The sequence below is a fragment of the Heterocephalus glaber genome, unplaced genomic scaffold, assembly GCF_053883595.1.
Source record: "Heterocephalus glaber isolate CG9 unplaced genomic scaffold, H.glaber_assembly_v1.0 deba00000122, whole genome shotgun sequence".
Lineage (NCBI taxonomy): Eukaryota > Metazoa > Chordata > Mammalia > Rodentia > Bathyergidae > Heterocephalus > Heterocephalus glaber.
The window spans coordinates 24453027-24467306 of record NW_028258138.1 but is presented as its reverse complement, the minus strand read 5'-3'; the positions used below and the strand labels follow the sequence as shown (position 1 = coordinate 24467306).

The 14280-nt window shown below is 33.0% G+C and overlaps 1 protein-coding gene across 3 annotated transcripts in view; it reads right to left on the bottom strand.

The window, feature by feature from the left end:
* The window catches only part of Tmprss15 (transmembrane serine protease 15), a 127410-nt gene that overhangs the window by 69091 nt on the left and 44039 nt on the right, over window positions 1–14280 (bottom strand). For all 3 annotated transcript variants that reach the window (XM_087213657.1, XM_087213669.1, XM_087213663.1), the window contains 3 exons: window positions 8540–8645; window positions 8078–8228; window positions 5663–5798 (listed from right to left, as the gene is read on the bottom strand). In XM_087213657.1, the coding sequence (XP_087069783.1) occupies window positions 5663–5798; window positions 8078–8228; window positions 8540–8645 (393 nt within the window). The remainder of the gene's footprint in view (window positions 1–5662; window positions 5799–8077; window positions 8229–8539; window positions 8646–14280) is intronic.

The window sequence follows — 14280 nt, the reverse complement described above, 5'->3', positions numbered from 1 at the left end:
AACCTAAATTGAAGGATTTTTGAAATATATATATATATATTTCCTATTACTAAAAGTTATTACTATGGTAATTATTTACCCTTAGCTAACTAGAAACTGGATTATGGAAAATATAACTGTCTCATAAATGGCAGTGCCTTTGATCATACTCTCTTCTTTGATCTTTTTTATATATTATCTGTGTTTTTTTCTTAGATCCTTTGAAATTCATGTGCATCTTCTACGTTTACATGTAACAAGGTACTTATATTTGGATTTCATGATATATATGATGGGAAGAAGAGAGACCATTACTATACCCTAATAGTAGCATTGTTGTCTGTCTGTCCTGTTCTATAAAGTTGTAAGGCAAGGTCTTCTCTCATGTTCCTTTCTGGGCCAGGCTTATCCAGATATGGGGAAAATTATAAAATTAATAAAACTCACAAAATATTATTGGCTCTTGGGAGTCCATGCATATTGCCTCAACTAGGAAAATAATGTGGCATGTAAAAGGAAGATGCATTAGAACTAATGGATTAAAATTGTCCTGTGGGATTACTGTTCTTTTAAGGCTTGGTTTTCTCCAATGTAAAATAGTTCTATATTAAGAATTTTTTGAGTTGTTGTAAAAGAGATAATTTTGGAAAAATGCTTACCCATTACTAGAAATACTTATAAATGGTTTTCAAAACATCTTTTGGATTAAGTAATTGCTATATTTCAGTTTTAAATGGACAGTCTGAAATTTGGAGTTATTTGGTCATTTGTTTATGCCATACACATTTATGTCAAAGTCAAGACCTCATCCAATTAATCTCAAGCTCATTCCACAGAACCTTATTATCTCTTACTGAGTTTATTAAACTCTGAATCATTTCCATCTGGTCCAAGGCATGGAAGTGTAGAGTAAATTTCCATAAATGGAATTTTACAAAAAAGAAATATGACAAAAAGAAAGAGAGCAGAGCACTGAAAAGGTCCATGAAGGAAAGATCTAAAAAGAAGTAAGTAGTCTACTCAGGATGCTGATGAAGGGATTTAAACCAAAGGAAGAATAGGCAGGATAAAGGGCAGGTTCTTCACTTGATACAAGTGATATCTGACTAAGTGTTATGGAAAAATTTCTAACTGATATGCACCAATCCTATAAGGCCTACATGCAGATAGTTAATTTAATTTTAATAATTCTCAATTTATATACATAATTCAATCCTCAATGAGACCATTGGGGAGGTAAATTGTAACTATAGGACAAAGATGAGACTGTAGATTGAAGACTGGGGAAAGCCAACTTGACCAGTGTGGTTAATGTGAGAGTGTGTGTGTGTGTGTGTGTGTGTGTGTGTGTTATACCATTATCCCTGTTTTCTAGTTAAGGAAAAGGAAGATTTCAAAGTTTTATATAACTAATGTAGTAAATGGTTGACATTTTGAGAACGCATTGAATTTTCATGTAACTGAACATTTAATGGCATCACATTAAAGTAAAAATGAGTAGGTAGAACATTAATAAACTCACAACCAGAGCAAAAAAATTGTCAAGTGGAATTGATAAGCCTGTACAGCCAAGCAGTTTACTTAGCATTTCTCCTTTAAACAGAAGTCTTGGGACATTCATTCCTGGAAAATACTTAAGAAGTACAATCTGAAATGCATTTGAATTACAGTTTTGTATCAAATGACTGACCTCTAAGATATCTCTGATTCATGCTTGGTTAACAAATTTCAGTAACTCTCTGCATATAAATGATTGGAAAGAATTAACAGAAGCATTTTAAGCCACTATAAATATCATGGGACAATCACTATTATGGGTATTGTGGCCTACAGTGGAGATGTAGCATGTGGTTCTTAGTAAAGGAGTCAAAGAGTCATAAAATGTAATTCCAGACATCACAGTCATGCTGCATCATTAGATAAACCATGGCCACCCAGGGAATGAGGTAAAGTAGCCTGTCTAGTGTTGGAAAGTTTATTCATTTATAGTGTTAAGCTCTTTCATTTTTCTTTTTTAAAGCTATTTTCACAAACATTTGTACTCTGATTAATTTCTTACTATGCCAGTAGGGATTTCCACTGCATATAAAATATAAATAGTATGCAGCATTTGCAAAGTAGTGGTCAGGGATAGATAATATCCTTGAGGCATACCGTTTTTAATTCATGCTTAAGTTTCTGATTTCCACTGGGTATGTGACAATGTGGAGACATTTACTGTGGAGTGGAAAGGAGGAGAGCCTAGCTTCCCTTTAGAGTAAGAGAATTTGAATTAAAGATATATAGGGTACAACAATAAATTAGAATATGATTATAATAAAAAATAGGTATCTGATAGATAAATTAATAAATACATTAAAAAATTCTTATCAATCAAGTTTAAATTGTCTTTCCTAATTGGTTAGTTTGTTCTTACTAGAAAGATAGCCAATGATAGTAAAAAGTATTTACTTGTTTTGAAGGTAAAAATACCTAAAACAAAATACACCAGTTAAAACATTCATACAGGAATTTTTGAGTGAAGTTAATAGGAAATTTTCTAGGAGTTTGAGTCCTAAGTGAAATGAATAGAAAAGAATGATATGAATATGATCATCAATTACCAGAGTCAGAGCCAGGTCCCTGGTAGGCTTCATTTCTATTTGGAGAACTGAAATTAAATTATTTAGCCTTAACTTGAGGTCCTGAAATATGAATTTCTTTTTGTATACATTATTATATCCAGTAGTTATCTTGTAATGAATTATTAGTAAACCTTTGGAAATTGGTATCATTCTTGTGAAACAGAATGTTTGCTTTCAAAAATTGTTCTCAGCATAATCTCCACATTGAAATTAACTAGTGCCAACACCACAGACGAAATTGGGGGTGGAGGAGCAGCAAATGAAGAAAGTCACAAATGAGAGAAACTCTGCCTTGTGAAAAAAACTTCCCCAAACTAGGCACAACATGCACCCCTAGCGACAGGGAGGAAACTGAACTTTATTATTCATTTACTTGTCTGGGATTATTTTCTTATTTAAATGTTCTATAAAGAATGAAAGAAAAGCCAACCATGATTTCCTTTCCTTTCTTTCTTTCTTCTTTCTTTCTTTCTTTCTTTCTTTCTTTCTTTCTTTCTTTCTTTCTTTCTTTCTTTCTTTCTTTTTTGCTTAAACAAATCAGTGATCTGGACCCAGAAAAGCTCTGTTCAAATAAGAATTTCACTGAACCAATTGCAAATGGTATTAGAATAAAATCTTTCAGAAAGCATTTGATGGTAATTAACATTTTCTGGTGTGCTTGAGATTGCCTTGAATAAACCATTTGGAAACTGGAACAAATATATTCTGGGCAAATTGTAAGTTTATATTTTCAAATGATATGGGCTATTTTACCATTATCACTTGCCTAATGTTAAAATATGCAAAGATACCAAACTTCGGTGACATTGTGACTAGAATAGATAAGATGTGTAGGGTATATTCAACATGTGAAGTCATATTTTAAAATGTACTTGTATATATGATATATAAATAAATTATTTCATGTTATGTTTTAGTAAAATGATTTTGCTGTGTTTTAAATATTGTATATATGAAACTATGTTCCTTACATGTAGAAAGTTTTTCTTAACCATTCAATTGATGAGTAGAGGGACAGATTGACAGAAAGGACTAAGAAGAAATCCTATTGTTTTAAATGATTGCAATATAAAATGTTGCTAGTACTTGGTCTTTTATCAAACTGGAAGTTATTTTAAGGATTTTGAATGTGTAATTTTGCTCAAAAATGTTCTGTGTAACAGATATGTAGGGCACCTACAGAGAATGAGTTGAAAAAATTATTTTCAAATGACACAAAGCTCAGATTATTACATTCTTGTTGGTATTTTCTCTACATGCACCCTCCTCATCATTTCCTAGCTTTAGTTCTGGTCCCAAAATTTGGTTTGATAAAAATATTTTTATCAACCAAAGAATATAATGAAAATAATGATAGAGATAGAGTCCATGTCTAATAATATTTATTGATCATCTATTTATGTGTTATTTAGAGCCAGTTAGGCATTAGTGACAAAGGTAAATTAGACCAAGAGTTTGGTTTCAAGAAACTCACTTCTTGTCACAATTATATGGGCAACATTATCATGTTGAAATATATGGGGCTTTTCTGCTTTTCTCTCAGTTTCATGTCATTTTTTTTTTATCTGCATGCTTACTTAGAACCTTCTCTAGTTTAAATTTTATCCTTTCTTAATTTTCTCATATACTTGGTAAACATACTTGAATATTGCTTTAAGTGTACAACTTAAATGAATGTTTAAAATATTGCAGAATTCATGAATATTCCTCATAAGCATCTAAGCATTTTAATATACAAGCTACAAGTGGAAATTAGTAGTATAATGCATGTGGGACCAGTATGACAATATAATTGCATCCCCAATTTATGGTAGCTCATTTGTTAGATGTTTTCAGACACTAGTCATTTGTCTTTAGCTCTTCATTTCTAATCTACTTCTACTTTTTTTCTTTTAACTTGCAGCATGTAAGCAGAAAAATATATAGTTTTGGAAGTATTATGTTTCAAGGGTGTTCAAAAAAAATGAAAAACAGAGAGATTGGATTTCCTGGCTTAAATTCATGCAAAAGAAAGTATCCAGGAGGCTCAATCCAAGAAAAGCTTTAGACCCACACTAATTTCTAACCACCACAGTTCAAAGGCAAAAGGATATTTTTCCATGAAAATAATTCAGTGAGAATATCCTCGCAGAAAGACACTGAGTATTTGATATTAATTACCTGTGTTTTTCTTTTTTCTACAAATCTCATCATTTGAAACTGCTGTGAAGGGATTGCATCCTTTTATAAGGACAAGATGAATGATAATGAGTTTTCTTTGAACTGTCATATTTCCAGTTTGATGTAAAAAAACAAGGAGATGTGCATTTCTTTTTTATTCTTTTGCATTAAAAGATCTTATAGGCAAGGAATCTTGGTCATTACTCAGTTACAACACATGAATGGCTCGGTGCAGGGAAAATAAGGACTTTCAAAGGCACCATTTCAAGACAAAGATCTTTTGTGTTAACTAGGTCTATATATTCAAAGTACAGGTTCAATCATTGTCATTAAATTATTCTAAAAATAGAATTGGTAAGTTTCAGGCCTACTGAATTCCCCTTGAAATTTTTAAATTTCTCCTTTAAAAGGTCATGAGAAATTGATGGCACCTTCTCCAAAGACGACAGGCCATCCTACAGGGACAATATAGCATTAATTTGTACTTTAGTAAAAACAAAATAGAAATCAGCACTTTTTTACTTTTAAAAATGAAAAAGTTCTGGATATGGTGGGCCACTCACGTAATCCCAGCACTTGGAGGCTAGGCGGGAAGATTGTCATGAGTTGGAGGCCAGTCTGGGTTACACAGAGAGATCCTGACTCAAAATATCAAAACAAAAAAACAAACAAAAACTCAAATATGAAAAAGTACTAATCTGATCATAAATACAACCCATAATGAAACAGTGAGTGACCTTCTTTGTAAGTTTTTGTGTAAAGCATATTATTTTTCAATGTTACTTATATTTTAGTCTATGATTTTCAGTTAAAAATATTAGGCCAAGAAGATAAAACAAGTCAAAGCAAGCTCTACCATAAATAGTGACTCAGGAAAAATGCACATTAAGGTTACTTACTAGGAAGTTCTGGTGGAAGAGTTGGAACCAAAGTTGGTTCTGGATAAAGACTCTCATTGCAAATCCCATGTGTTAGGCTAATGTCATCCAATGCTATATCACTCAGCCTTTGCTTTTTAAAAGCATTAAAAGCAACCTGAAATTCAAAGATGTATAGTAATCTCTCTAATCTTTTTTGATTTTTCTTCTTGTGACTTAATAAAATCTGCAGAATCAACATTGTGATTGCTAAATATATGAAAACCAAGTTACTACATAGTAAAATATGGATGAGTTATGATTTTTAAGTCCTTTTGATTTATTTATATGTACCTACTTGCTAAATTTTCACTTGTGTCTTTCTTCGAGTTAAGAAATATTATTATAATCTTTGACTCCCCATCTCTGACTCTCTTTCCCAGTATTGTCATGCTCCATTGTATTCTGTTATGCATACACATCATTAGGCAGCAGATACTGACCATATCCCAGATCCCTTTTTCCAATGGTATTACCCAGGGGGCTGTCAGCCTCTCTGGCGCATAGATACTCAAAGAGGACTCAGTGATTAGATCACTTAAATGGGAGATCAGATCACTTAAATGGGAGAATAATAAATCATTCAGTGCTTGCTGTAATAGTAATAGTTCACCCATCACTTCGGATGGAATATTGTATAAAAGTGTTCCACAGGGGACCCAGAATCAGACTTGGGAGAAAGGTAGTATATTAGGTTCTCAGGGACAGAAACTTTTGCACTTTCTTGAATACTTTTCTATATAAGAAAAGAAACACATGAACAGAATGCCTATTATATGTATCTTAGGAGTATTATACTAAATAAATGGTAAATATCTTATTTAATTTTTGAGCACTATTGAACACTCATCCATTCACACATGTGTTCATTCATTTCACCTACTTCATGCCAGAGGGCATTCTAAATATTACTTTCTTCCTTTTGTGTACAAAACACCACATTTCAAAGAGACTCAGGTGACTTGCTCAAGATTTTATATTAAAATGGCAAACTCCAAGTGCAAATACAGTAATTCATCTTATCATGAAGGAATATATTCTGATACCCAGAGTAGATGCTTGAAATTGCAAACTGTACTGAACCCTATATAGACTATATTAATTCAAATACCACATATATCTTATAATAAAGCTTAATGTATAAATTAAGTATAATAAGATGAGTAAAATAACATACTAAAGTAGAACATTTATAGTAATATACTATAAGAAAAATCATTTAAAACTTATGAATTGTTTATTTCTGTAATTTTCCCTATATTTTTGGACTCTTGTTCACTGTGGGTTATTGAAACATGAAAAGCAAATCTTGGGTAAGGAGTTGGAGAAGCTACTGTATTCATAGAGCTTGATACTCTCACTCTTCCAGGTGAACTAAATCCAAATATAGGTACCCATTTATATCATTTTAGAAAAGATATTTAGCCAGATTTGGCCACTGAAATACTTATTTCATCACTTCTAAATATTTTTGTTCCTTTGATGTTCCATTTCTCCTTACTCTTTCATGGATTAAAAGAAAGTAATCAAAGTGGGAGAAGAAAACTTCACAGTAACAACATTGAAACAGAAGGAAAAAGGAAAAAAAGGAAGGAAGGAAAAACAAGGAAAGGAAAGAAAGCGATAGGGCAAGAATGAGGATGAGGATCATTCATGACTGCTTGATTCTTATATGTCAAATTATAGGAGAGAGCTGGAGCCTTTGGTGATGACAGAGTATGTCCAAATATATGTCTTCTAAAAGTGATACCATCTTGCTTAAAATTACCCAATTAGAGCATTGTTAATTTGGCCCAACTAATCGCCTATATTTCCACTGCAAAAACCCTTAGGAAGAGAACACATTAAACTGTTATCTGAAAAATTGATTCACCTCAATGTGAAATAAATGATCAGAGACTTTGCAATGATACAGCTCATAGAATTTGTTTCTAAAGGAAATGCATGGAGATGAAGCCACAGTAGGGCAAGGTGGATGGATACTGACAGGCATGGAGGTCCTAATTGGAAATGATGATTCCAGAAAAGTTAAAGCCTGACCTATGTGGGGTTTGTAAAAAGGTGAAAATCTCAGGGTGGTAAGGAATGTAGGAAGACAGGGTTGGTCTGAGCTATGAAGTTGCTGAAGAAAGCTGAAATTGTCTCCAAAGTTTCCAAGGATTTTATGGATCATTATAAGCTGTACTTTTCAAACAGCAAATTGAATAAGTGGTTTTTAATAAGTCAATAAGGAAATGAAAATAAAAGTATTCGAAGGAAATAAAGCTAAGACACATTAGAAAAGTAGATAAGAGACTTGACTATCTTCAGAAAATGTTATTATTTTCACTGTTATTGTAAAATTACTCATATTAACATAAATAAATACAAATATAAATCACAACGTGTTTTGCAAACCTTAAATTCTCCTGTTTCATTTAATGTTACTTGTCCATAATTCCAATTTTCTCCATAATTTCCTTCTTTCTGGAAAATAGTCTTCTCCATGTTTTCACTACTGCTAACATTAATGCTTAATTTGTAGACATTGTCACCATACATATAATACCTAATTTGGAAATAAGCAAAAATGGTTGGATTGATACTATATTAGAGTAAATATATTTTAGATTCTTCAGATCCTTTATTATTTTTGAAATTTTCTTTTCCTTCAGTGTGAGAATTCCCGAGGAGAGAAAAATCTATAGAATTTTGTTACTTTATCAATGGTAAAAGTAATAATGCATGCACTGAAACACTGGCCAACATTTTAGTGAAATCTAAGCCTAATACCATGAGAAAGGCAATGCCACTCATTAAGTCAGACAATATTTAACATGTGTTTTCCTAGAAACTAAGAAGTAACTAACCAGAGCATACCAGAAACTAAGGCAGACTGGATTCAAAGAGGTGTCCAAGGGTAAGCTGAAAAGTCCCACTCTTCCTGTTCTTCCTCCTGGACCAGTTGGTGTAGAAATATAAAATCCTGCAAAAACAATTTTTTAAAGTTTTCATTTATTAAAATATTGGCATCTTCTCTATGTGAGATGCATTATTCATAAGCAGAAAAGAAAATTTTAGGATGAAAACACTGGAAAATATTGTGGATGTGTGCACTGGGGATGAACCCTGGGAGCACTGAACTACTTCCCAGGTATTTTTTTTCCCTCTCTTTAAATTTTTAATTTCAGACAGAGTCTCTCTAAGTTGCTTAGCCTGGTCCTGAACTTTTGATCCTCTTGCTTCAGCCTCTTGAGTAACTGGAATTATGATGTAGACCACAACTCCCAGTGGAAACATACAGTATTTTTATAAAGTGGACAGGACACTATTCTCAAATCCAGAAAGCAGCAACTCTGCCACAACAAATAGCTATTTAGGAAAATCACTTCATAACTCTGGAATCCTCATTTCAAATCTATTTTACTATATATTTTAATTAATCCACATCTTTGAGACAATCAGTGCATGAGGATATTTAGACATGCTGATGGGCATGATTTATAAAAGATTTAAAGACACAGCTGAAAGCAAGTTAAGAGTTTCAAAAACCCTCAGTTTTATATTCCACTGACTACACTGATTATCTCTAAATGAGGTTATTTGATTTTATAATGGTTTAATCTTCTATATTCTTTTGAATGACAATTAATCAGATAACAATGGAGCAGGAAGCATGTTAATCCATGTAAAAGCTTTGAAAATAGCACAAGTCACTGCATAAAGTACTTTCTGTTCTAGAATTCATTATTCCAACCAATGATTTGAGTCATACAAAATGTACAAAGTAAGAACATCTTAAGAATTTTCTTAGGGCAACTTTTTGTATTCTTAGTTTCTGACTCATAACAGGAAACAGGAACCAGGTGACAATAATATAAATGAAATATTATATTATTCCAATTTCATAGGAATGTGACTTTTTATAAATTGTTAAAATTTAATGTTTGCTTGAAATCAAGTATCTTCCCTCTAAAAATATAGCTACATTGCTCATAAAATTCAAACACTCATTTAAAATGTGCAGTCAGAACCAGAAGTGAAATAAATAATAGTAAAACTGCTTATTAGACCAGTGATACAAAAATTTTTCAAAATAATTATTTTATAAATATGAAATAATTGTCAATTATCATAATGAAGGTAATATGTGCACATTAATTGGATTTAGATTTTAAAGAGTAAAAGAAAAATATGTTAACCTTTTATATTATTTACACATTATTCATATTGCAGATATGCTGTGATATTTAATGAATACTTATTTTAGCTATTTAGCTAGTGCTTAGTTATATGAACAAAGAGCACATAGAACAATGGAATGGTTTCAGAATTCATTTCTTAAACCCCCACCTCCAAATCCATTTTGAGTTGATCTTTCTTTTACTTGCTTAAGACATAGTTGGAAGGAAATAATTAAAACACTACTGAATGCCATGTGTAAGTACTGAAAAGTTTAAAGTATGCAGAAATATGACTAGTTAGCTGCAATTGTATAGTACAAACACATACTGTGCTGTTATTTATATTTGGCCACTTTCATAGTTGATTAATTATAATCTGAACAATTTTGAGTCTATTATTTATTCACTAAACAATGATATATTTATTCAATAAACAATAATATTTTAGTACAACCAGGATATGAATTTATCCCCACATAAAGCAAAATTAACTATGTACACTTTAAAACCTTATCAATTTTGCATAAATAAGTACATAAATAAGCACAGCATAATAAAGATCATATAGAATTTCACCTTTAAAATATAGTAAAATAATATATAATGTTACCATCTGTGTAACACAAGCTAAATTCTTTAGTTACCATATTAGAAAATGAAAGAAATCCTGCATAAAATTATGAATTCTAAATGTAGAGAATTGTAGTTTACATAAAACTTTAATCTGTCTAAAATTCTTAAATTTTAGTTAAATCTGTTCTTACATTTCTTCTTGGACATTTTGCCTACACACCTCACTTGACACATTAAGATGCCAGGAGCCATAGGAACATTGTACTCCATCACAGCCCACTTCATTTTAACATTTTTAAAAATTATTTTTCTTTTTGGGGATTAAATTTTCTTGCACACATTGTTTCTGATTTTTATCTCTGGGACCAGTGAATTTAAGCTGTTTTTGTTAGCTCAACAAATGTTTACAGGCCACTGTAGTGAGGAAAGAGATTAGGGCAGGAGCAAATTCCCTCAAGCAAATAGGCATGATTTGTCAAAGTCCTGAGACCCAGGGCACATGCGCAGAACACGGAGTCTAGAATGACCCTGCATTTCCTGAACTCTGTACATGGGACTAACCAGAGAAGTGCTGTCTTCAACTCCTTATTTACATACAGTGAGAAATCAAGGGAGCCTTCCACAGCTTAAATTTGATGCCAGGTCTAGTGACTTTCTGATAGGACAATCATCCTAAATGTCTTATTTGCATGATGGAGCAGGAAATTCCAGATACAAAAGAATCTTGCCATTCTCCTGGTGGCTGCCATGAGCCTTTTCACCAGCCTGTTCTCACTGAAGAATTTACTTCTTTTCCACCTTCAGTAAATGTAAATCCTGCTGCCTTTTGTGTGTGTCTTGTCTACATTTTTCTTCAGGACACCAAGAACTTGGAAAAAATTTCACTGGCACCCAAACACTGGTAACATTAGTTCTAGCTTCAGTTTTCTTAAAGCTGTGCTGCCTCGTTGCTTTCAGTAATTTTAAAGCGATCCAATTTCAGCTTGTATCTTCTTTTGAGACGCTCTCACAATTGGCTTCATTCAGCATAGTGTTTTTGTTGGAGTATCTCATTACTTGGAGAAGTTGCAACAGTAGGGATGGTGGTTTAAGCCAGACCATTATCGTCACTATTTATTTCCAAGTGGGTCTTATTCGATTTTCTGTAACCTTTCTTTGGAATTCTTCATCACCTACAAAAAGGCTTGATGCTGCTTCTTTATGTGCATTCTAGTTGGCCTCTTATTACCTTTTTCCTTTTAATTTTTAAAATTTTACTATTATTTGTTTGAAGTGCATAATGATTAAATTCTTCATGGGGCATTGGTATATATACCTAGCTAATTAGTCCCTTATTCAAGATATTTTACTCTCTTTTCTCCTATTAAACCAAATACAAATTGACTCTGAGAATTGAGGCCTAATATCTATGATCTCAATGTCTTCCAGACACTGTTCATATAATTCATCTATTCATATTCAGGATATTGACAAATTTTGATTATTTTAATATTGCTGCTACAGCTGACTGGGCCCAAAATAGTCCAGGTTCTTGTGTATGAGAAGGAAAGAATTGCCAAGCATACATCTCATAGTATGTAGTAAGTTTATTGAAGATCATGGGGCTTCAGGAATAGGCAGAAGGGCAAAGCCGGCAAGAAAAAAAAAGGGGCTTGATAATGCTGTCCTCTAGTATTTATAGAGTCAGATACCACTGATCCAAAGTGCCTCCCACTGTCTCTCTCTGATGTCAGGAGTCAGCAGCGACCTCTTAAACTTAAACCAAGATAATCATTAGGGTGGTGTTTGGCTATGGTTGAATGGAGAGAAGGGAAGTAGCTCACAACCCCCACCCCCCCTTTTAGGATTATAGAAGCATAGATAATCACTAGGGTGGTGTGTTGTTGAAGGGAAGGGAGTGGGTCACACAGCTCCTTTGCTTCTAACTGTATTATTTCCAAACATCTAAAATTTTATGACTTTTTGGATCATTTCTTTATTTTCCTGTTCTTCTATATCATTTTCAATTATGCTTGTTAAAATCATACTGAAGTAAGAAAGAAGAATAAAAATAGGTAGGAAGGAGACAAGAAAAATCATAATTGAAAAAATTGTAATTTTAAGAAGACTGTAACTTCAGGACACAAAGTTACCCAAGGTTTTCCATATCTGCACTTCCTAGGCACCTTTAGTTCCTTTACTTTCAGGCCAATCACACCCAAAATCCCTTAGTCAGACTATAAACCTATAAATTAGCTCAGATGATAAAGTAAAAGGCAGAAATCTTACCTTAAAATAGAGAAAAAGATTCAAAAGTTTCAAATAATGTTTTTAGGGGAAACATCCTAGATCACCCATCTTAAAACAAAACAAAAAATAATAGAGTGGGCCCAGGCCTTTCACCTGTTCAATGGATTATCTTTTCACCAGTAAAATGAGCCCGTACTTTCCTACCTGTGGGTTGGCCTGACTTTTCTCCTGCAAATCAAGCCCAAACTTTCTGTAGATTCACAAATTGCACAGATTTATGCCCATCAAACACATAAATATCCCCAATTTCAGAATATAGCACCCACCTCTCTCCCGTTTGAAGGTCCATACTCTATTTTGTTTAGTGTGTTATTTTAATGTTGCCTGGTAAATCTCTATATGCCTTATACTAATATGTCCTGAGATTTTTGTTTTGAGTGTGTGATGGTTTCAGTAAATCTGCAACCTGCCCCTGGGTGGGATGAGCCCCACCTCCACTTTTGTGACTACCTTGGACACTGTCCAACAACACCACTAATATTGGAGACCACTTAATCAAATGTCTATCTCCTTAGAAGGTCTTTCACTTAGAAATAACCACTCCTCTTGAATTCTCAGTGGTACCTCACACATGGCAAATACAGCATCGTATTCTGCTGTGCATTTCTTACATTTAAGCATAATATGCAAGTTCGAACTTGCTAGAACTTTGGGAAAAAAGAATGATAACTTGTTCATTCATTTTTATTCTCTATAAGGAGTAGCTGAATGTTATTTAATACATCCTTGTTACATTTACTTGACCTGCTTTTATACTTACTAAAATTCTTTACTTAAGAAATGATTAAGTAGACATTTTTCCATAACCATATGGAACTTATATAGTCAGATGATTATTTCTTTTAAAATCCTTCAATTTTCTTGAAATGTCCTCTAGTACTCTTGAAATTAACCTGAGTCAGTGCACACAGTGCCCCTCTTTCTCAAGCCATTGAGTTTTTCATTCGACTTCCTTCTGCCACTTTTTCTGCTTATTTCTCTGTGAACAGAATCTAACCTCTTCCCATCCAATAACTCAGTTCAAGAGAAAAAGTTCTCAGTACATGTTGATGTTGATATAAACACCAGAACCAGAAGAGATAGTTGGAAACTTGGAGCTCCTTTTAAGAAGAAAAATAGACTGGTGTAAATGGCTTTGTGAGCTATAAATGTGTATGTAAAATTAACCAGACCTAGTAGACAAACATTATGAAAGGTTAGGTGGAAGAAGGGCCAAGTTCTAGATTCGATCAATATTAGCAAGTACTATTATTTTCTAAATTTCGATCCCTCAAGAAAGATAAAAAAATAAGGTTGTTTGAAAAGCCTTAGTTACACATAGAAAAAGTTTATATACTAAATGAAATGCAAATTGTCTTAATTACTTTTCTCATTACTGAGACAAAATAACCTACACCCACAGTTGAAAGAGGAAAGTTTTATTTGGTTCACAGTTTGTACAGGTTTCAGTCCATTGTTGGCTGGCTACAAGGCAGGGTGGCATGGCAAAGGGGGACTGCAGAAGGGAAATAGTCCATGCAAACAGGCAGGTGAAAGCACATTAGCCCTCTTTATGCCCCTTATATTTTATGCAGG